The following is a 23,533-nucleotide window of genomic DNA, read 5'->3' as shown; positions in this document are numbered from 1 at the left end:
GTGGAGTGGGAGCCCACGGAGCTGTTGTGTGTTTGACAGTCAGCGTTAAGTTGTGTTTCTGGTGATGTGCATGTGGAGAAGCTGAAGGCTCGGTTCAGACGCAGGTCTGGAGGACACTCCTCAGCCTCCTTCACGCAGGCAGATGTGCTCCGGAGCGAGGCCTGGATCCAGACGCCGTCTGTCTTCCTGGTGACAGCGGAAGGATTAGCAGGAACTAATTGGGCAGATTAACTTGGATTTAGCTGCATCTCCTGTCAACCTTGCTGCCCCCCCCCCATTCCCTGGATGCGCCTCGGCTCCTTTCAACGCCTCACGTTCCCGCCACCAGCGAGGTTCTACTGTGTTTGGTTCCATTTCCTCCCCTTTTGTTTTGCCTCCTCTTAATCCCAACCTCTGGATTTGGCTGATACGAAGCCCGGCGTCCTCCGTGTTATTGTTGGTGCGTGCGTTTCTCCTGCATTGTTGCTGTTTTGAAAGCTCCATCTGTGGAGAACAAAGCCTTTTAGTTCCAACATGAATCCAGCCGTTTGTCTGTCTAGCGCAGGACGAGGAGGGGACAAGGCAGCCTCTGTGCTTCACGCCTGGACCCGGTCCCACTTAACTCTGGACACGTTCCACACTAGTTATCGTTTCTCTCCATTCCTCCTCTCGGTTCTTCCTCTTTCCCCCTCTCATCTCTCTCTCCGGGTTCTCTCTCTTCTCCCTTTATCAGCGCCTCCGTCCCCAGTTTTTCGCGCATTGCTTTGTTTTTTCTTTTTCCTTTACTCATTTTCGCTCCTCCTTTGCTCACATTGCCATCGTTTATCAGCGTATAAAGGAAGATAAGCAATGCATTATGGGTCAGGAGGATAATATGGTTTTAAAATGCCGGCTAGAGGAGCATGTGTGTGCTCGTGTGCCCTAATAGCCGAGTTTACGGTGAGATCACTAATCACTAGCGATTGATCTGAACGAGGTGCGAGACAGGGAGGAAAAGGAGGCAGAGGCTGAACAGCAGCAGCAGCAGGTCTCCAGCCTGTTCTGTTTAAATGTCAGCCATCCAATAACAGGTTGGAGCAAAAATGAAATGTTCTGACCCGTTTGTTATTAACACACACACACACACACACACACACACACACACACACACACACACACACACACACACACACATCTCCACCCTTTCTCGTCTCATTTTTCATCCTTCCCGTTTCCTCTCGTGCCTAAATGTCTCTTTATTAGGAGGCACTTCCAGGTGAGCGACTTAGAGAACCTCGTGTTTGTATTACGCTCACAGTCCGGCGTGAGCGCTGTGTTTGCCCTTGACGACACATTCTTATTACGGGGCCTTTTACGGAGGCGAGCGCACACATAAAAGCACGCCCATCCTCGCTCTGCCCAGATTTAATCTGGATCCGGTCCCGACCTGGAGCCCGTCTGCAGCCCGAGTGTGTGTGCGGGGAATAACTGGGCGCCAGCGTGTGTGTCTGCGCAGGTGCGTCTGAGTGACAGGCAGATAATGGGTTGTCAGAGGAAGGGGCGAGTGTGTGTCCTTGTGTTGTCTCCTCCGAGGGAGTAAAAAACGCGGCGGAAAAACAGACGCAGCTCCACTCGCTGCTCTTTGAGGTGGGCTGTTTTATTAAAAAATGCTGGAGGGACGCGAGGAAACAGGCGGGTCACAGTGTGACGGAGAGAGAGAGAGAGAGAGAGAGAGAGAGAGAGAGAGGTAGGAACATCAACAGGTGACGAGTTTATGACAAGAAACAACACACAGAAACTTTTAATTAAATTTAAAATTAGTTCTCGTCGCCCAGTAACAGATCCCAGATCAGTCTCAGTCAGAGCACATGTGCAAGATCAATATTAGAGCAAAAGGAGACACATTGTTTCTTAGCCTTACTCACACATTGATTCAGAAGATGTTTCCAGAGGTGGAATCATCATGTGGTCTTAACTGGGAGAGAGATTCAGACTGAAACGGAGAGGTTTGTCTGAGGTGGGCGGGGCTTAGGATCAATGAGCCAATCAGGGTAATTAGAGTCCTGGACAGGAAGGAGAGATGCTGGATCGTGTCATGGTTTCCTCCTGCGGCTCCGTTTCACGCTCTCTCTCTCGTTCTCCACAGAACCCATGCGGACGCCCAAGAGGCTGAAGATCGCCGAGACCCGGTCGCGCCTGATAGCGGTGGACTGGGAGTCGCTGGGCTACAACATCACCCGCTGTCACACCTTCAACGTCACCATCTGCTACCACTATATGACGGCCAGCAACCGCAGCAAGGCCGACTGCTTGGACATGGACCCCAAAGGTAGCGCGCACGCAAAACCTCGTGTTTATTATGGGATCGTATGTGCTTTTGCTTCACTCTCACACTTTGCGTCTCAGCGCCTCGTCATCTAGTGGGAAACCTGCCGCCCTACACCAACGTCAGCCTGAAGATGATCCTCACCAACCCAGAGGGGCGGAAGGAGAGCGATGAGACCGTCATACAGACGGACGAGGACGGTGGGTTACCAACCACTAACACTGACTGGAAACCAGTCTGACCTGTCTAACCCTTCTGTGTGTGTCCACAGTTCCTGGCTTTGTTCCCAGTCAGTCGCTCAAATCCACTCCATTCGAGGACCGAATCAATCTCCACTGGAAGGAGCCAACGGAACCCAATGGCGTCATCATACAGTACGAGGTAGGATCAGACCCCGGACCCCGCGCGGCGGCGCCGGGCGGCGGAACCAGTGCTAACCGGCCTCTGTCCTGCCTCAGATCAGCTACAGCGGGGTGCGCTCGTTCGACCCCGCCGTGCCTCTCCAGCGGCCGGGGCTCACGGTGGCGCTGCCCTCCAACACCACCCAGCACACCTTCTCCCAGCTCCACCCGGGCGTCACCTACCAGTTCTCCATACGCGCGTCCACCTCCAAGGGCTTCGGGCCCGCGACCACGCTCAACGTGACCACCAACATCTCAGGTGAGCTGCGCTCCGGCGCGTCCGCCGCCGCCGCCGCCGCCGCCGCCGCCCACTAAGACGGACTGTTCTGCCTTCAGCCCCGACGATAGACGAGTACGACGGGTCGGAGGCGTTTCTCAACGAGACGGCGACGACCATCACGGTGCTGCTCAAACCCGCGCAGGCCAAGGGAGCTCCCATAAGGTGCACACGCGCCCCTGTTCACCCATTACTTCACAAAGTCCCACCTTTACTGACGTAGCTCCCACTCGTCCACAGCGCCTACCAGATCGTGGTGGAGGAGGGGAACCCCAAGCGGACCCGTCGCCAGGCCTCCTCCGACTGCTACGAGGCACGCGGTCGTTCCTTTGCTCTCATTCGCGCCTGTGAGGTTGATATGATTCTAAACTGAGGCGCCCCCTCGTCCTCAGGTGCCGGTTTCGTACCACAGTGCGTCCAGCGGTGGGTCTCCCTATTACTACGCTGCTCAGCTGTCTCCCAGTAACCTGCTGGAGCCTCTTCCCTTCACCGTGGGCGACAACAAGACCTACCAGGCAAGTGCTCCCCGCGCGCTACGTGCTCCTAAACGCAATTGCACCCGCGGCCGAACGCGGCGACTCACTGGAAACGTCCTTGACGGCGCTCTGTGATCTCCTCCGCAGGGTTTCTGGAACCCTCCGCTCGCTCCGAGGAAGAACTACAACATCTACCTCCAAGCCGTCAGCAGCACGGAGCGGGTAAGTGTGTGCGCCGCAGTCAACGGCGTCGTGTGTTGTGCGAGGACTCAGCTGTCGCTCCTCTGGTTTCTGCCTTCAGGAAACGAAGACGCAGTGTCTGAGGCTGGCAGTTAAAGGTAAGAACAAACCAATGAATGATGGATAACGAATAGAAAAAAAGACAGTTGTTGTTGCCTGCATTGATTTATTTTATGCTCCGTCAACTACATAATGGAAAAACCCTTAATCTCGTATTTATTGTTTTGTTATTCCTGCTCATTAATGATTAATAATCCCATCAGCCCCTTACGTCTATGTGGGGTTTCATAATTAAGAGCATTAAGTGAGAGTATTAGAGATGATTATATAAACACTGCATGTTAGAAAGAGACGACGCATTTATACTAAGTGTGTTGTTGTGTCTCTAGCTGCTGCACACACTCATTCTGGTAGATTATCAGCCTGGCTTTAAACGGTGCAGAGTTAATCCCCCAAACCAGATACACACACACACACACACACACACACACACACACACACACACACACACACACACACACACACACACACACACACACACACTGTTTTTAGGAAACCTTTTTAGAAACGACCTGTGGGTCAAAGTTGATCTGTTTGGAGACGGAACACGGATAAACAGGAATACGTGAGCGTGTTTACAGCCAAACCGGCAAAGTTGTTGACAAGATCAGTGAGTCTGTTTACATGTTTGTTTAAACGCTGACATTAATCTGGTAACACAGCAACATATGCAAAAATACTTCTCACTGTGTATCGTTTTCATATGTGAGACAATATTTGCATTTCTATAAAAGTATTTGAATACTTGGATCCACGATGAAGTAAAACAAAAGGTTTTCGCCCGTTTATGCTGATGGACTTTGCTTTGACCTCCAGGTGCTAAAAGATCATAAAAGCAGACAGTAAAAGTAGGATTTTTAGCACACTCAGCGTTAATGACGGTCCAGCGACTCATTAGGGCTGATTGACTTCTGTATTGTACTAAGCACCGTCCAGGGACCGGCCTGCGGTTTAAATGTCGCGGCACAGGAACGTGGGCTCAGGGAAGACACCGCGGCAGAGATCAAAGGCGTGGTCGCATCCACCCGTGCCCCCAAGCTGTCATTTCCCACCGTGACATTAGCCAAGACGAGCGAGGTTTCAGTTTCTCCGGCGTCATCGCATTTCAGGAGCCGCCCGTGGTCGCAGGCGCTGAAGCTCGTGGTCGCGCTGCCGAAACCTGCGACGCGGTGACGGACTGTGTTTCCTGCCTGAAGATGTGTGAGCGGCTTGAAAGATTTCAGGTTTATTTTATAAGGGTTGACGGAAACTAATGGACAGTGTGTGTGTGTGTGTGTGTGTGTGTGTGTGTGTGTGTGTGTGTGTGTGTGTGTGTGTGTGTGTGTGCACCCACGCGTGCAGCCAGGATGGAGGAGGATGGTCCTACTAGGTCATGGGAGTGTTGTGTATTGTCACTGCAGCCTCAGGGTGTGTGTGTGTGTGTGTGTGTGTTTGTGGCTGTGAGCACTATGAAGTGACCTGGATCATTTTTACAGACATTAAGAGCTAGCGCTGACATTATGGGGTCAGACTCTGAAGCCTTTAAAGACTGTTTTCCTACTGCCTCTTGTAACTTGCTAACGCTGTGTCTGTGCAATTAGCTCGGTCGCGTCGGGTTCGGACGGCACAATTTAACACAAGTGCCCAAACAATATGGAGCACGTTCCTGGTCACCCATTGACCCACTTGTGAACCTGAGCGACTGTATTAAAGCGTATTTATCTACAAAACCAATAGAGAAGTTGTGATTATTCATAAAAAAGCACATTTCTAGAATTTCTGGAATCAGCTCAGTAAAGGTGAGCTCAGCTGGGACGGTTCTGACCCAGACAATAACATGACACTTACTGGAAGAAAATCCCTCACTGACTGTTTGTGGATTCAATTATACCAACCTTATGGTTTAAAAGCTAAACTTTGGCTCAGACGCTACGGTTCATGCTTCAACCATCAGTCCGCGTCCCGCGTTTTTGGGAGCCTTTCAAAAAAATCACCGGCGGAAACATTTTAGAACAAAATATGTAAAGGCCCCAAATGTTGAGACAGATAAAGCAGGAGAGCGGGATTATGTCTATCGTGTTGATATTTAGCATTAGAAGTGGATTATTATTTGAGAGCTGCATTGCATTATGTTGACTTTTATGCATATGTCTTTGTGTTGGATTATTTGGATTATCATAATGCATGATAATGTCCTTACACGGCAGCACAAACTATTCTGGCCTTATGAGATGAGATCACTAAGTAGAGCTCAGGAGCAGGGAAACAGATGCCGCGGCTCTTTCTGTTGACTTTCTGTCCGTGATCAACAGGGTTTAAACCACTCGGCTCCTCTCCGCCTCCGACCTAATGTGTGAATTATTATTCCACACAGATGAAACCGGGGACTTCAGTCAATTCTCCGAAGTCATCAAAAACAGAAATGAGTTTGAGCACGAGCAGTAGATGAGAACATTAGAGCGAAGGCGTTTGAGGAGCTTTTCCAGCTGGGGGTCGACGCCGTCGCTGTGTTTTTACTGCGTGTGGAATCAGAAAAAAAAGGGAGCGGGCACAAAGTTTCCTGATTCACTTCATCGGGTCAGATGGAACCAAACAGCTGCAGATCTGTTGACACGTCCTTCTTCCTGTGCAGGACGGTGTTTAGACCCCAGACGAACCTGGGACGTGTGTTATAAGACAGATCCTTAGTAACTTCTCAGTGGAAGTGAGTCGTGTGGGTAGAATGTAGAAGCAGCCACTTTTATTTGTTATTTCACAAAACATGCTAATGAAGCATTTACCTTTCGTCTCAGTCGCGTCGTCATGGAAGACGGTTGCCATGGCATTTGCATTGGCAGCTAACTCTGCCATATGAAGAACATTCTCCCTGATATTTACCTGATCTCTAGCACGCCGGTGATTGAGCCTCGCGGGCTTTAATAGCTCATCAGGATTAGCTTTCTTATCGCGCGCGCCACTTTCTGGGTGTGAGGGCACGGAAAACGAGCGTCTCCTCCAACAGCTGGGAGGCGGCAGCTTCTCCAGCGCACGGCGCTGCACAGGTGAACCAGCACCTGTGAACGGCGCCAGGGCTCACGATTAGCGCGGCGCGTGCACAGTGGGGTGAGACGCGCGGCGCCGGTTTCCACCGGCACGCGTTTGGTGACGACGCCGCTCTCCTGTCGCTGCGTTGCAGGTGCGACAGAGGAGCCGGAGGTCATTCCTGGGCCCGAGAAGCAGACGGACCGCGTGGTGAAGATCGCCGGGTTCAGCGCCGGCATCCTGGTTTTCATCCTGCTGGTGCTGGTCGCCATCCTGCTGGTCAAGAAGAGGTGAGTGACGGCGCCTCGACGCGCCCGAAATCCACAAAACAGTCAGGTGCTACATGAATAACAGTTCATGTGCACACCAATAAGTCCTGTTCACTGGTAGGTGCACACAGATGCACCTACAGAGTCCATTCTGTGTGTTGGTTCAGTATTTGCTGTATGATCTCCATCCTCCATCCATCCACCATAAACATTGATCTCCCTTCGGAACCATTTCAGTCGCTTGGCTCAGAACAGTTGGACTGTTAAAAATGACCACTGTTTGTAATTGTGCTGAAAGACAAAGCTGTGTAACACTCAAGTCCTTGTTGTAGGTGTGAGGTCTGATCTGGAGAAGGAACGTTGTTGGAACGTAAGTGGGTTCCAGTGTGGATCAGTTTGGACCAGGCCCGTAATCTGAGCATATTCACTATATCGCCCTCTACTAAGACTCCAGAGTCTAGACTAGAACTTCTGGTCTGCACTGTGTTAATCTGGTGTAGGGCGCCACCAAGTGGCGGATAAAGGCAACTGCAACAAACAGCTGCTGTATAATCACGTTTTATCACTAGAGTAGATCCACTGCTACCCATACAGCCCCTGGTGGCCTTACTCTCAATATTAATACTTATTATTATGTTAATTTATTAAGTTATTTTACAGTCAAAAGATTTTATATAAATCTTATAAATAAAAGTATATAAAAAGAAATAAAAATCCCTTGATTTTAGGTTCCTTTGATGCTCGAAGCAGCCTCAGGTTATTGTTATTTGTTAGTGCAATAACATTTACTGATTTTACTGCTTGGTCTCTGCACTGATCCCTATGAGATGTGGGACGTATTCAGGTGAATCACTGTCGACTCAAACGAGTGTCGCTTTCTGGGAAGAACGCTGAACTTTTACATCGTGCCCGAAAAGAACGACCGTGAAAAAGAACGGATCGTGTATTAATTGCAACCCGTCGTGATCTCGTTCCATAAATCTGAAGCAGTTAGACATGAAATAACTGACAGTAATGTTCTGTCATTACTGGAGAACTCTGCAGCCCCCGACCTCCGTAATTTTATTCTAATTGGCTAAATGAAGTCATGGGATTCAACATCCGTGCTGTGGCTCCAGTATCACAGTGTAAATGATGTAAATCAAGCTCTGAATTCACTGTCCACTGCTGCTTTGCCTCCACTTTACTCTAGGCTGGAGAGGAAAAACACTAAATTGAAGGACTTCTATATGAATACAGGTTCACGCATGAAGCAGTTTTCAACAATAAGTTCTGAGCACAGTTTTAGCTCGACTGTGAGTTTGTTTGTGTCGTGTTGGGTCATTTTTATGGATATCGGGGCCCTTGTGGTTTCTGTGGGACCATCGCGAGGCTCTGGCGGCAGCAGCCCCCGCCGTCCTCCATCACGGTTTCTGGGGAGATCAATCTTCATTGCCATCGAACCCTCACAACTCTGAACAATACTGCATCTTTAAAATGGTGGGCCGTGATGACTCTATGACATCATGCTCGCTTCACAGAAAGCGAGCGGATCTGCGCCTCGCTGCAGTTGTGACATTTGTTTATTACATTCAGAGACGGAGAGAGCAAAATCTGAACACAGTTTCAAAGTGCTGCAGAAACTAGTGCACGTTGATGGCTTATTATTGATTTAGGAATATTTAACAGGTCTCTGAGCTTGTTTTATGCTTTTATTCAGCATTTTCTAAAATCAAACAGTAATTCTACCGACCCCCTGCATGACCTGAAGTTGTAGCAGTCAAAAGGTGTTTTGTTCTGTTTCTGTTGTTGCTGGTTGGGGCAGGACAGTCTTGTCCTCATCTGCATATTCATGACCCTTGTGTCTCGTTCTTTGCTTTCTGATTGGCTCACAACCCCAGGAGGACCTACTATTCATACTCTTATTACCTGTAAGTAAACAACCAGCCCGCCCGGCGGCCGGTGCTTTATTGGGCGAATCGTTAGCGGCTAGTCCTTGTGACTTTTAAAGATGCAGTATACTTTTTTCAAGACAAAACACATTTCCAGCTGTGACCGACCAGCCAAAGTCATCCTCATTGACACCCCGCCAGGGCGTGGGTCAGTTCACTTTCATGCCAGTCAGATCAGGATTCTGCATATTCAAAGCACACAGCTACGTTCATCACGACAAGGGTGATTGTTTCCTGTTTGAATGATGAGAAACCAGCGGCCCCCGATTGGCCTGCAGATCAAACGGCGGCTGCTAAATTGGAGGGGACTGAACTGACAGTGAATTGACCTCAGCCCTGGTGTTCTACATGCTCCAAAGTTGCTCTGACGCAGGCTTACCAAGGCCAGCGTTGGCCGTAACCCAGGCCCAAGCGGGCCCAAGCGGGCCCAAGCGGGCCCAAGCGGGCCCAAGCGGGCCCAAGCGGGCCCAAGCGGGCCGAGGCGGGCCGACACAGGCCCCAGCGTGTTATTTGAAAAAAGAATGCTGCACTTGACTGGTAGCTCTTTGTGTGCATGTAGTCATGTGACCATCCATCCGCCCATCCAGTCACAGGTACCTAATGCGTGCTCATGTGTCTCGACTGTCAGTGGGACCGCTGGACATGTGGGGTTTCCTGTTTTTGGCTCCGATTCTGCATCGGCCCCTATGTTTGTTCTGCTGTTGTGGGTTCTTTCTCCTCCTGATTTATTTCTGTCTTAAAAGGTCCACTTTGTGAGAGTGTTTTTAGGAATACAGCTACTCTTTAGCTCATCTTATTTATAAGGTGTGAAAATACAGTTTAAGGATTTTCCCATGTCTCCATATACATATATGAATAAAACATTCACTTTATGGATTTTAGACCGTCTGAAGTTAAACCTTCCGGTGTGTGTTTGTTGTGTGTGTATGTGTTAAACCTGCAGTCGGTGTATTTTGGGGTCAGGAGGTGCAGTTTGTCCACGCAGAGGAAACGCAGCATGTTTCACGTCTGTGCTGCTGAGACGTCAGAGCCGTACATTGGATCAGTCACTATAGTATATTTGGACTAAATTAAAAAAAACCTTTTTAAAAAAAAATTTAAACTTGCCTCTCTTTTCATCATAAAATTATACTGTGTGTGTTGAACTGATGCACATCTACGGCTCTGGAGGGATACGTTAATGTTCCTGCATGTTCAGCCCTGGGTGAACGCAGAGTTAACTCCTGTCTCACAGTTTATACCACAGCGTGTGACGATAACTGTGGTCCTTCGGTTGCTAAATGTTTTTCCAGGCTACCTCTCGTAGTGTTAATGGGATTTTTCTTATCTTTGCTCCAGGATATAAACATAGTTTTTCTTCCTTATGTCTTATACTCTGACGGAGCATTGAATTATTAAAATACAGACTTTAAATGTTTATTTGGGACTCAAGCTTTAGCTTTTGGGGGCTTCCGTCTGAACACACCAGGGTTAACAGCCAGTTGTGCCCGGTCTGTATCAGATGCTGTTTTCCCTTTGCTCCTGTAGAGTCTGGTAAACGCTGCCGTTCGTAACAAGCATCTCCTTCACCCTCCTTGCTTGTTTTCTCCTCCTCCTCCTCCTCTCCCAGCGTTTCACTATCAGCAGCCTGCAGCCCCCACCAACACACAGCTGCCAAAAACAGCCTAAAACACACCCAATTTGAACATGCAGTGTCCTGCAGGCTGCCTGGTGGTTGCGTGTGCGCTCGTCCGGTGACTTGACTGCGTCTCTGCCCCTCGACAGGAAACTGGCCAAGAAGCGCAAGGACGTGATCGGAACCACGCGGCAGGAAATGACCCAGATGGTGAACGCCATGGACCGGAGCTACGCCGACCAGAGCACCCTGCACGCCGAGGACCCCATGGCCGTGACCTTCATGGACTCCCACAACTACAACAACAGATGTGAGGACGTTTTCCCCTTCTCTTTACTTTGAGTTTACACAGGGCCCTCGCGTGCGCGTTTAATTAATGCTGAAGGATGTCAAACACGTGTTTCCTTCTGCAGTGCCCAACGATCCGCTGGTCCCCACCGCGGTGTTAGGTGAGACATGTAGATGGATGGATGTGTCCCATTCACCATCCATCAACACCCTGTAGTGGTCACCCATCATCGTGCTTGTAGCCGTGTCCTGTATATGTCTGGGTCTCCACATACTGTACTGTGCACAAAGGTCCATAACCCTGGAGCGACATGTGGCGTCCCACTTTGGATCACACATCATTTGCTTGGCTTGTGTTCATTTTCTGGCATGGAACACAACCGATATTGAGCTCCTCTTCTCTCTGCTCGTGCTCGTGCCAGCTCTCCATGTAGAACACGCCTGCTCCTGAAAGCGCCTCATCCGTCACTCTGTGTTTCCCCCAGGTTCCCTCACTCGCGGTCCCCGCCGCGCTTTACGTCTCCCGCCGCGCGTTATTGATATTCACAGTAATTACCGTCGCTCTCCCTTAGAGACCTCATTATTTCCGCACTTTTGAGTTGTTTGGAGGCGCGCCGCCTCCCGTCCCGCGGATGACGGGCGCCGGGGCTCAAACGGGGGGGAGACGCGCTGTCACGCTGCCACTGCAAAATGGCTGCGGATTAAATCTGTGACATCAAGTCAACGGGCGCCCGCGGCTCCGTGTCGTTGGCAGAAGTTTGTCGGAGCGCGCTGGATTCAGAGCATCCTCCATCTGTGAACCCCCCCCCCAACCGCCGGCTTCCCCCGCCGCTCGTGCCCCGAGTGCTGGGGAAATCGCGCCGTTTTTGCCAACTTCGCCGCTTCCCCGGCTCCTGCAATGTGTTTATCTGCAGTTTGGCCGCGCGTTGACTCTGCAGCGAGGTGGAGTCGGAACGCGGCCCCTCGGGCGCCCACGCTCCACCACGCCACCAAGCCGCGTTAATTAGCGGCCCCGCGGCCCCTAATGCAGAGCGAAGGCTGCAGTTACAGTACGTCCCAGCTCATCACGTCAGGCCGAGGGAGGAAGGAGCAGGAAGTAGGGAATTAAGAAGCGGTGTCAGGTCAAGTTTGCTCTTAATTGGTCTGACGAGGGCTTAACAAAGCTTCGACGACCAGTAATGAGCGAACATGTCCGCCGAGCGCACGAAGGCGGCGCTCGGGTGAAATAAACAGCGTCAGGCCATAAACGCGGCCGAGGATGAAGTCAGTCGAGTCCCAGCACCTGCCACCGCGTCACCTGTCACCTCCGCCTCTGCTGTCAGCTCCCATTAAGCCGCTCGGCACCGACGCGCTCATCTGGACTTTGATTTGACCTTTTAAAATACTTCGCCTGCGTACTTGCTCCTGCCAGTAGTACTTTAATACTACACTCACCCACCGGAAAAGGCGCCTGCTCCTGACAGTTTGTCTGTGCGTGTGTTGGCTCTGTCATCCTCCATCCATGTCCTGTTCCTGTAAGTGGCTCATCCGTCATGTTTGGGCTCCGACTCGCTGCCTCGGCTCCAATCTGACAAAACCTCTCCCTCTTCTCTTTTCCGCTGCTTTGACGTGTAGTTCCAATCACAGGTGAGTCCAGGCTGGAAGCGAGTTGTTTTCTGTTAGGCTGCAGGGACTGATCGACACCCGACCTGCGTCTCAGACGCTCTCAGAACCGCCCTGACCCGTAGCCTCCCTCTCTGACAGACGAGAACCACAGCGGCTCGGCGGCCGAGAGCAGCCGGCTCCTGGACGTGCCGCGCTACCACTGCGAGGGCACCGAGTCTCCGTACCAGACGGGGCAGCTGCACCCGGCCATCCGCGTGGCCGACCTCCTGCAGCACATCAACCTGATGAAGACGTCCGACAGCTACGGCTTCAAGGAGGAGTACGAAGTAAGACTATCAGCATCAGGGCTGATGGTTGGACTCATGCACATGCGTTTGCGCGCTTAACATTGACTGTTTGTGATTATTGTAGGATCCCTAAAGCTCCCTTTGATGTTTGGTCTTAGATTAAAAAGATAAAAGGACTATTAGCATTTAATGGCCTCTTAATGTGTGGATATATAACAGTCAGTGCGTTTACAGCTTTTATGTAATGAGCCCTTTTCTAATTGCTTTCCTGCCGGCGCCGATGAGAGCAGCCCTCAGAGTTCTGTGCCGTTAACAAGCAGACGTGACGTATAATTGTCTTTTCTGATTTGCCGTGTGCTGTTGGTGATACAGAGCTTCTTCGAGGGCCAGTCGGCCTCCTGGGACGTGGCCAAGAAGGAGCAGAACCGCACCAAGAACCGCTACGGGAACATCATAGCATGTACGCGGCACGCGTAGAGGCCACGGGCAGTTTGAATGGTTTCTTCTGATTCTAACGTACTGAAGCCTCCCTCTTTATGCTCCTAGATGACCACTCGCGGGTTATCCTCCAGCCCATCGAAGACGACCCCTCCTCCGACTACATCAACGCCAACTACATCGATGTAAGTGGAAACGCATCGAATGCTACTATTGGCTCCCAACGAAACCAACGAAACCACACTCCCTCGCTCGTATGTCAGGCCTCTATACCTTTATTGCGTCTACTGGTCATCCATCAGCCATTTGACATGAAAACACATCATGAGTGCAGTCTGTGTCTGTTTGCTTACGCACCTCATCCATCCCCACAGTCACATGTAACCTGATACAGCCAAACTATATTCCATGTATGTGTTTCAGTAATGCATTGTAGCATTTCCACTATTTATAACTGGGTCCTCCATCCATTCATTAGTCAATGCAAGCCTATATGTTGTTTGTCCACTGCTCATAATTGTCTTGTTGCCATTTCTGCTGCATGTTAGTTTTTCACACTAAGTACTAATCACTTTGTCATCATTATTACGACACGCATGCTACATTATGCAAGAATTAGAAGAAATAGTTGGACACTCCCTGAACTACTTGCATTAACCTACAGTCCTTCACGCTTTAAGGACCTTATGCTTTAATAATATTTGATCATAACGCATCTGTGAGTGTCCTTTCTATTCAATCTAATTTAGTTCCCATCCTCATTTTCTGCATGTCCTGTTCACATTTGCATTATGTCAATGCAACTTTTCTTTTTCTGATTGACACTCACTGACATTGTTGTGCTTTCTTTCTTTCTTCCACTCGTTCTTTCTGCCTGTGGCTTGGCCTGTAGATTTGGCTGTACAGGGATGTAAGTATCACTGTGGACTCCTCCATTCACGCCTCCTAAACTGCACCTCACCCATCCCGTCACACCCGCACCCAAAGCGCATGAACAGCTCCTCTCCATCCGGCCTCCAACCAGTCCTCTGTGGCATCACTAGAGTCATGTGTAGCTCATGGCAGGGATCTCGTAGTATTATTCACAAAAGGGGCTCAGTCAAGACCAGCTCTCCTTTAGGAACCAGTTCTAAAGGTCTTGTTGTGTCATGATTGTGTTTCAGGGCTACCAGCGACCCAGTCACTACATCGCCACTCAAGGTAAGGACCCACACGCTGTCAAACTCAGGCCGCACGCTTTCCATCAGACGCTCCGTCACACCGCTCCCTGCGTGTCTGTGTCCAGGCCCCGTCCACGAAACCGTGTACGACTTCTGGAGGATGGTGTGGCAGGAGCAGTCAGCCTGCATCGTCATGGTAACCAACCTGGTGGAGGTCGGAAGGGTGAGTGGCCGCATGCGCGCTGCAGCTTCATGTGTTAAGGCTCCTAATGGAATGTGCTGAATGTCATGGAATGAGTCAATCTGTGCTCATTTAGGTCAAGTGCTATAAGTATTGGCCAGACGATGCTGAGGTGTACGGAGACTTTAAGGTGACGTTTGTGGAGGTCGAACCTCTGGCTGAGTATGTGGTTCGCACATTTACACTAGAGAGGGTGAGTTATACATTTAAAAACTTTAGCACGATGTACATTTACTGTATTGTTAACTGTACATCTCACATTGCCTGTGTTTTGTGTCTGTTCAGCGTGGATTCAACGAGGTGCGGGAGGTGAAGCAGTTCCACTTCACAGGCTGGCCTGATCACGGGGTTCCGTATCACGCCACGGGACTACTTTCCTTCATCCGCAGAGTTAAAATCTCCAACCCGCCGTCCGCGGGGCCCATCGTGGTCCACTGCAGGTATGAACACAGCACCCGCATGCGCCATACCACATGTTATCATAGCGGTGCGACCTGCACTCATCCCCCTGTCCCTCTCTGCAGCGCGGGAGCCGGACGCACGGGCTGCTTCATAGTCATTGACATCATGTTGGACATGGCGGAGAGAGAAGGTGTGGTCGACATCTACAACTGCGTGAAGGCTCTGCGCTCACGGAGAATCAACATGGTACAGACTGAGGTGACTGCATTGCCCATCCTCCATCTGCATCCTCATCCCAGTCCTCCCAGTAACCGGCACGACGCAGGCCGGAGAGATCACCTAGTGTCATGTATCCGCCACCCGTGACATCCAGTCATTCATTAACAGCTTGGTCTGGGACGTGGGAATATCTCACTTTAGCACCGCCCAGTGACCGGATCAGGAATTACACTGGTTTCTTTGAGTAGAGGAGACACCATGGAACTGGAGTAGTTAATACATGAAAAAAAGAACAAGATGCAAAGTTTCAAGTTTGTTTTTAGAAAATTGCTGGCAACATATATATATATATATATATATATATATAATATTATATATATATATATATATATATATATATATATATATATATATATATACTTTTTATATACATTAAGAAATATGCAAAAGTTTTAGATAATGTAAATAACATGAAGAGCACCAAATTAAATATCAGAACTGATACATATACAGTACTGTATAAATGACCCTATAATATGGTTATGCAATATAGTTATTACAGCAAAGCACTTTAACCAGACCTTAAAATAATATAGGTCAAATATTATTTCTCTCTGTTCTTTGAGTTGAAGCCAATGAGTGTAGAAAATGTCTTCACATCATCGTCTCTCGTCATTCAGCTCCATCTCCCATCAGCCATCGGTCGCTCTGCATGCTCGTTCACTCGATGTCACAGCTGTGGGGGGTCGTTCTGTCGCGTGACCTGTGTGCACGTTCACCTATATCAGGGAGTGAAACGTGTGTGAATGCGACGTCATGCTCTGATTTGCCTGTCTTCAGGAGCAGTATATATTCATCCACGATGCCATACTGGAGGCTTGTCTCTGTGGAGAGACAGCCATACCGGTGTGCGAGTTCAAAGCAGCCTATTACGAGCTGATCCGCATCGACTCCCAGACCAACTCCTCACACCTGAAGGATGAGTTCCAGGTAAAGCTAAACTCTAATCACAGCTACAGAACATGGTTGGATGCGACTGTCGTGACCCGAACCCGCCGCGCGCCTCTGTTATCCAGACGCTGAACTCGGTGACCCCGCAGCCTCAGCCTGAAGACTGCAGCATCGCGCTGCTGCCTCGGAACCAGGACAAGAACCGCTTCATGGACGGCCTCCCTCCTGACAGGTGCCTGCCCTTCCTCATCACCATCGACGGCGAGAGCAGCAACTACATCAACGCCGCCCTGATGGATGTAAGTCTGTGCTTCGCTCAGTGAGCTTGTGTTATTTTCAACACATCATTTAAAAGTAGTTTGGGACATTTGAGGAAACATCACTTGAATATGAGCCGCGCAGAAAAGCCAAACGCATAACGTCTGTTGTCCCAAACTGCAGCCACGAATTTGTTGAAAATGATACAGACTTGTAGGAGAGTGTCTGTACTCGATGATGACGAGCGATACTGCACACATGCTGATGCAGAGCACACGCTCACACGCAGACTTCCCTCCCTGTTCATGTGATGCTGTGTTTGTGGTTTTAGCAGCAAGAGGCTAGAGACAAATCCAGGTTCTGAAAAGACCACTAGCTTCTCTGACCACCACCCAAACATGACTTTAACTGTCTCAACATGTTGCCCACTTGAGAAAAAAAACATTAGGAAGGTGTAAATTCAAGGTAAGATAGCGAATATCTGGTTTTTGTCACCACTGTGGTTTAATAAGGAAGATCCAGTATTGAAGAGGGAGGATTTAAAGATCCAGTATGATATCAATGGTTGATGCATATGCATGGTGTGCAAAGATCTGGCTTCTCTCCAAAAGGTTGTTGGAGTCTTTCAAATTTAGCTGAGTCAAACTTACCTTTGGCCTCTCTCTAACCAAGCTGTCAGAAGAGTTCCAGGTAATGGGATTTCCGATTTCAAGTACTGGATTTGTTTCATGGCTTCAGTGTCATCCTGCCATCAGGCTCATGTTCAGCAAAGCCATTCTACACCCCGAGTCCCGAGTCCCGAGCCCGACCCCCAGTCAGCAGAGCCATTCACACCCATGTCACATATTTGGCTGCACATCTCCATTCAGACCCAAGCCACTGTGGGCTCAGTTACGTTCCACTTCAGTCAGATCCTCGTGTTTAGACGAGAGCTTATCCTTCATGTTGTAATTGATTTATAAGGATTCAGACGGAGGATGTGACTGAATGTGAAAATAACTGATCCTAATAGAAGTAGCAATAGACGTACTACGTGTACCGTGTGTTTGTTTAAGTACTGCATGCTACTGCATGATCATGTGACCCTAATACCTCCTCAGCTCAATGTGCCGTGTTCCAAAAGCTGTTCTACTGCGTGTGTGTGTGTTCATGTGTTTATACACGAAGGATGCGTAACGACATTAACTAATATTTCATCTATACAAATAGAAGCTGGAGGCCTCATAAAACTCCCAGTAACAGCTTTGTCTCTGCCCTGTAGAGCTACAGGCAGCCCGCTGCCTTCATCGTTACCCAGCACCCCCTGCCCAACACCGTCAAGGACTTCTGGCGCTTGGTTTACGACTACGGCTGCACCAGTCTGCTCATGCTCAACGAGATCGACTTGGCTCAGGTAGACGCAGTGATGAGCCGCCGAGACCAGGTCGCAGGGAAAGACACTGAATGCACCCAGTAACGTCTGCTTGTGCTCAGGGCTGTCCCCAGTACTGGCCAGAGGAGGGCACGCTGCGCTACGGCCCGGTGCAGGTGGAGTGTATGTCCTGCTCCATGGACTGCGACGTCATCAGCAGGCTCTTCCGGGTCTGCAACCTCACCAGGGTTGGTAGAGCCTCATGTTGTCCCGCGGCGTGTGTGGTTTCCCGGCTTCGCCTAAACGCGCGTGTGCTCCCTCCTCCAGCCTCAGGAAGGCTACCTGATGGTGCGCCAGTTCCAGTACCTGGGCTGGGCCGGACACCGGGACGTGCCCGCCTCCAAGCGCTCCTTCCTGAAGCTGATCCTGCAGGTGGACCAGTGGCAGCGCGAGGGGGAGGAGGGGGAGGGCAGGACCATCGTGCACTGCCTGTGAGTACCAGGCAAAGCGAGCAGCGAGCCCCCGCGAACACGCACTGTCGCCGCTACCGGGGTTTGATTCTTTACCCTCCGCAGGAACGGAGGCGGGCGCAGCGGCGTGTTCTGCGCCAGCAGCATCGTGTGTGAGATGGCCAAGAGGCAGAGCGTGGTGGACGTCTTCCACGCGGTCAAGACCCTGAGGAACAGCAAACCCAACATGGTGGACACGCCGGTAAGTACCACGCAGACGCAGCAGGAGACAGGCGACATGTGGGATATTAAGCCCAGCGTTTGTCCTGCAGGAGCAGTACCGCTTCTGCTACGACCTGGCGCTGGAGTTCATCGAGTCCTCCTAGAGGAGCCAAGGAGACAAGAGGAGAAGGAGGTGAAGGAGAGAAGCCTCCCGCCTGTTTGATTCTTCGCTTCCGCTTTGGCCCCGACCGCTCCTCCTCCGCGCTGGCCGTTCCGTAGCATCCATCCATCCAGCATCCCTTCACGCGGAGCCAGTGGGAAACGTCGAGCGCCGCTGAGAGTCTCCCCAATGCTTGCTGTGCAGCTGCGAGTGCCGGCGGGTCCAGGGCTCCCACGCCTCGGGCTCCGCTTCAGTGTTCAGCCTCTCACCTCTCTCCCGTGGACTCTGTGCGTCACGCTGTCTCTGCTGCAGTGCTCCATGTGCCCTGTAGATGTCGCCCAACCCCCCTTCTGCAAGCTGCAAAGTAGCTTAACAGCGTGGGCCGTCGTCATGGTGATATTTCAGTTTTTGCAGCCGGTACTTTTGTACATTGAACAACAAACCCTGTGAATGCTCCAGTTTTACACAGCAGCATCTTCACGTCCGGTTGTTACAGTCCAGTTCTTTACGGCCACCTGGTTTCATTGCTTATGTGCAAACAGACTTTCAGGTCTAAGACATAAAACATTCTAAACATGGCTTCGCTTACTAGATAAAGTAGTGTCTTAGAAGAAAGAATGGCAGCGGAACTGAAAGTTTACATGAAGAGTATTAGGCTTCTAGGTATTTTTGTTTGTGTGTTTTGAAGATGTGTACGATTTTTACTCAGTTGTACAAGTGTGTTATGTATCATGTTTTCCGCTCACTGTCGTAGCATCATTTACTGATTTACTGGAAGTTATGAAGTCGTCTTTTTAGCGCATATCGCAAATGTTGAACCGTGTGACATTAGCTCGATCATGTTTGTTTCAGGGCTGGGCCCACTGCACTTTCAATTCAGCCAATTCACAAATGGGAGATGATTCAAATTTCAAATCTGACTGAGGTTTGGCCTTATTTCCAGAAATTAATGAGTTGCATTTTCCATTGATTGAATTTGAATAGAATTGGAAGTGAACTGACCCAAGGCTTCGTTTGCTTTGTGCACTGGTGGCCAACACTTTTCTCCTTTGTTTTGTAATGTTTCTTCATAAGCCAAAGAGTTTGTGTAAATATGTCTATACAGATAAAGCACATTGTTTGTATTTATTGTTTACTTGCATTGCTTGTAAGAACAATCATTCTTCATTCCATGTTTACCACCAGCGACTCTTAAACCGGCGACGCAAAATGGGCCGAGTCCGCTTTTCCCGGAGCTGGAGAGCGTTGGTCCATGAGGCGGCCGGGCATTTTGGGTCCACGAAGAAAAGTTTAAGAAGCCTCCATTGAAGCTGTATATTAAAAGCATCAGTAGTTTTTCAGTATTTAGGTGGAATCCGTAGTATTGTCTTGTTTTTACTTCTTGCATCTCTGTGACGTTAACATGGTTTATTTGTCTGTTTGTGGTCGCTAGAACATCAGAGGACTTTGGATGGCGGCTCGCGTCCCTCTGAGCTGTTCACCTTCGTACAGTATCGTGCTCATCGTGTTCCTCAGACACTGACTGGTGCAAACAGGCTCAGCGAGCGAAACAGGCAGGACGGTGAAGCAGAAACATGTATTGTGCCTAATCATTTGACTCTCCTTGCTGATATACGACGTCTTAGACTGCTTGGTTCCATGGACGGTCCGTGTGCTGATTATCGTTTGGACCACAGTTCAGCATTTTGTTCCATGCTTCACTCGCTTCCCGAATTCCAGACGTGTTTCTGTTCGTGAACAATGATTCAGAAAATTCTAGAAAACTTTATTGTAAATATAATATCATATGTTCCACTTTGTCGGGACAAAAGAAGCCCTGCTCTAAAGGATGTTATTGTAAATAGACTTTCGTGAGTACTGTAAAGGCCGAGCAGACGCGTTTGGATGACGGAAGTCACAAATTGTGCTCCTGGGTTTAAATATGGACAGATATTGTTTGACGCATACTGAGCTTTAATCTGTTGGTGGGTCGGTTCTGGACCGACCCAAAGAGCAGATGAGCCAGATGACGATACTTTGTTTTCAGTGATGACGGGCGCCACCAGATGGTAGAAAACTAAAAGGGAAAAAGCCGGTGACACAGTGTGTCAGAACTACTCGTCCAAGGAAAGGTCCCACGGGTTTCTCATAATTCCTCTGACTAAATCCAAAGTAATGGCCTTGAAAGATGGTGAATGAAGCAGGTGTCTGTATGAACGACCGAGTACAGAACTGATGTTCATGATTCATTATTATTCTTGTCTGTAATGTTTGGCTTCTTTGCTGTAATAAAGACCACTTCTTTAATTAAATGTGTTTTTTATTATGAAACCTGAAACCTTCACATATAATCATAACTCTAACCTAGAAAATGGGAACTCAGGTGTAGGAAGTACAGTCATTAACGTTGCAAGGCACCAAAACCACTGCACCTAATGCTTAATTAGTAATCGCTGCTACTTGCACCTGTTTTTCTGTGAGCTGTGGACTTTGAAGGTTGTGGACAGAGAGACGGACTGAACTCCAGACTGAAGGTAGGACACTCCAAGAGTTATGAGACGTGTCACAGATGTAACTAAGAGGCAGTGATGTCGCCCTTCAGACCCAGAGACGTTACCTAAATACTGCACCCAGGGTTTAATTAACGCCCCATAAATAACCTGCCTCTGAGCTCAAATCCCACACGACTCGTCTTCTTCCTGATTCAGCCGCCGCGCAGCCTCTCTAAGTCTCTATACACAAAAAGGAAAATTAATTAACTATGATGTTTTCTTCAAAAAGTTTAATTTGCATAATTATTTACAACAGATGGTAGATAGCATAGAAGAGGCAAAATATACCCAACCACACTGATAAAGCAGGGGAACTAATAAAATGATGGAAACCATTTCAAAACTTTGCATTTAGAAAAGAAGGTTTTACAATTAATTTATACATGAAATGGAATATTCAGCTTAAATGAATCTTACAAACACAAACTGATCTGTAGAGTAGAGCTGTGGTACTAAACAGCATGAACCACTAAATAATACATTCATGTTCACTATCCTGCATGCTATCTGAAAAGAAGCTTGACAAAAGAACATTAAACAACCAAAACATGGTCAAGAGTGGAAAATAGTATATAATAGTATATATATATATATATATATATATGTATATATATATATGTATATATATATATAATATGTATATTTCTGTACAAATACTGAATATTTGGCATAATATTTATCCTTATTATTGATATAACTAACAATGCAAAATAGTTTTTAGTCACCCACAAACCTTTCATGCTATCAAATATTCTGCACGTCACATTTTAAAACCTTTGAGTGTCTCTACCGGCGACCGCGGCCTGTTTTTCCACCGAAGGCGAAATAAAGTGTGACTGCTCTCTCCCCTCATAAAACCATGGAGGTTTATGCAAAATGCAAATGAAGATGACATTTGCCTGTTTAGTCTGGTTGGCACCTGAGACTAGCAGCTTTGAAACATTGTCTTTTCCTGGTATTTATGATTGAGGCTATAACTGAAATGGAAAAAGAAATAATGAAAAACAGCCTAAATGAACAAGTGACATTTAGGGGAATAGTATTATTTTATTGAAAATTATTATTATTATTATTATTAATAATTATTATTCTTATTTGCTTTTAAACTGTACAATAATTATGAAGTAACACCGATAGCTTGGCCTGGTTTAGCTAAACCTAGTTTAGCCTAGTTTAGCTAAGCCTATCTTAGACTAGCTTATCTTAATAGATACTAAGACTGGAAACAGTTCACATGGTTCAGTCCAAAGATATCAATGTTGATGATGTTCATTTTATGTTAATAGGGTGAGTGGTGACACTTAATATCACGTATCTATGCCATAAAAAGTCCTTTCTTCATAACTAGTGATAAATTATAATAACAGCTTAAATGTTGCTTTTCATCTATATCTTAAATGTGTAACTTTGTAAGAGTAACAGATGACAAGGTGATCATGACTGTAAAGTTAATCATTTTGTTAATTAATACCAATTATTTAAATAGACAAATCTAGTTTTTCTTGAGGCTTAACAACAAAGGGAAATAAATGAATGTGTCATGAATAATTCATGATTTGTTTCTGATCAGTTCGTTAGAAGAAGCATCTTTGTTTTAAGGCTTTCAGAAGATGGGAGAGCCACGCGTTTCCCCGTAGGTGGATGTTTGTTACCTGTAGACAGAGCCAAGGCATGTTCAGTCTTTGTACTAAGCTGAGATAAGACTCAACCAAACCTCTCAATAAAAGCAAATACACGTCAAAATGTTTCTCAGTAACCACCGAAAAGTAGAGTAACAGCCCTCATGTTTCTGTTTGTCAGAAGTCTAAAGCTTAATATGGAAAGCCAACCTAAATATTTAAATTAGGCTTATTGCTTGAGAAGTAAATGGACTCTCATTCAGCCCGGTGTGGATGCAAGCGATGACTGTGTGTCATCAAAAGCCTGGCGATTTATGAGAAGAGAGAGCAAACCATAGAAAGACATCTTTGCAGTGCAAATGTGTCCGAAACAAGGAGAGAAGCTTTCAGTGTCGAGTGTTGAGTGCTATTTGATAAGAACGTAAAGAGATTCCCAGAATAAGCAGCCACAGGGGAGACGGGAGAAAACCCTGTGTTCAAGCTGGACGCTCGCTTCGTGTGGTGATTGTCGGAAAACAAGGAAGAGAGAGAAGGTGGTGGATTCAGCACCTATACAGTCGTCTGAGGTGTTTAATACAAAATGACTGGAGTCTGAAATAAGCTGCTGTGGAAGCAGATGTGCTCAGTATCTAAGAAGGGAGACATGAGTCGTTGGGAGTTTAGCTTCTGTCTGATCACTTTGTTGGTTGTTGCTCCTTCGACTGCTCCGTACATGAAACCCCACAGAGCTGCTGCTGCATAGTCCACAGGCCCACACAGGGTCTCTGTGGAGATCACTACCACCCCTAATGTACCATGG

General features: G+C 48.3%; 1 protein-coding gene across 20 annotated transcripts in view; it reads left to right on the top strand.

The window, feature by feature from the left end:
- Positions 1 to 20,875, top strand: part of ptprk (protein tyrosine phosphatase receptor type K) — a 64,971-nt gene extending 44,096 nt beyond the window's left edge. For 2 of the 20 annotated variants that reach the window (XM_029142192.3, XM_029142186.3), the window contains 31 exons: positions 2,105 to 2,287; positions 2,365 to 2,484; positions 2,556 to 2,665; positions 2,743 to 2,944; positions 3,022 to 3,127; positions 3,203 to 3,275; positions 3,355 to 3,477; positions 3,586 to 3,660; positions 3,740 to 3,776; positions 6,893 to 7,028; positions 8,888 to 8,917; positions 10,703 to 10,863; positions 10,967 to 11,002; positions 12,456 to 12,467; positions 12,585 to 12,772; positions 13,094 to 13,193; positions 13,280 to 13,425; positions 14,064 to 14,081; positions 14,335 to 14,371; positions 14,457 to 14,554; positions 14,649 to 14,765; positions 14,858 to 15,012; positions 15,097 to 15,232; positions 16,034 to 16,183; positions 16,270 to 16,443; positions 17,075 to 17,092; positions 17,664 to 17,795; positions 17,876 to 18,001; positions 18,081 to 18,244; positions 18,329 to 18,464; positions 18,535 to 20,875. In XM_029142192.3, the coding sequence (XP_028998025.1) occupies positions 2,105 to 2,287; positions 2,365 to 2,484; positions 2,556 to 2,665; positions 2,743 to 2,944; positions 3,022 to 3,127; positions 3,203 to 3,275; positions 3,355 to 3,477; positions 3,586 to 3,660; positions 3,740 to 3,776; positions 6,893 to 7,028; positions 8,888 to 8,917; positions 10,703 to 10,863; positions 10,967 to 11,002; positions 12,456 to 12,467; positions 12,585 to 12,772; positions 13,094 to 13,193; positions 13,280 to 13,425; positions 14,064 to 14,081; positions 14,335 to 14,371; positions 14,457 to 14,554; positions 14,649 to 14,765; positions 14,858 to 15,012; positions 15,097 to 15,232; positions 16,034 to 16,183; positions 16,270 to 16,443; positions 17,075 to 17,092; positions 17,664 to 17,795; positions 17,876 to 18,001; positions 18,081 to 18,244; positions 18,329 to 18,464; positions 18,535 to 18,588 (3,353 nt within the window). In that variant the 3' untranslated portion in view covers positions 18,589 to 20,875. The remainder of the gene's footprint in view (positions 1 to 2,104; positions 2,288 to 2,364; positions 2,485 to 2,555; positions 2,666 to 2,742; positions 2,945 to 3,021; positions 3,128 to 3,202; positions 3,276 to 3,354; positions 3,478 to 3,585; positions 3,661 to 3,739; positions 3,777 to 6,892; positions 7,029 to 8,887; positions 8,918 to 10,702; positions 10,864 to 10,966; positions 11,003 to 12,455; positions 12,468 to 12,584; positions 12,773 to 13,093; positions 13,194 to 13,279; positions 13,426 to 14,063; positions 14,082 to 14,334; positions 14,372 to 14,456; positions 14,555 to 14,648; positions 14,766 to 14,857; positions 15,013 to 15,096; positions 15,233 to 16,033; positions 16,184 to 16,269; positions 16,444 to 17,074; positions 17,093 to 17,663; positions 17,796 to 17,875; positions 18,002 to 18,080; positions 18,245 to 18,328; positions 18,465 to 18,534) is intronic. The other 18 variants (XM_029142188.3, XM_029142195.3, XM_029142189.3 and 15 more) reach the window with 18 other exon arrangements.
- Positions 20,876 to 23,533: the final 2,658 nt, after the last annotated feature.

Source organism: Betta splendens, chromosome 24, assembly GCF_900634795.4.
Source record: "Betta splendens chromosome 24, fBetSpl5.4, whole genome shotgun sequence".
In the NCBI taxonomy this organism is placed as follows: Eukaryota; Metazoa; Chordata; class Actinopteri; order Anabantiformes; family Osphronemidae; genus Betta; species Betta splendens.
Note: the sequence above shows the minus strand (reverse complement) of the source record. Positions and strands in the feature narration are given on the sequence as shown.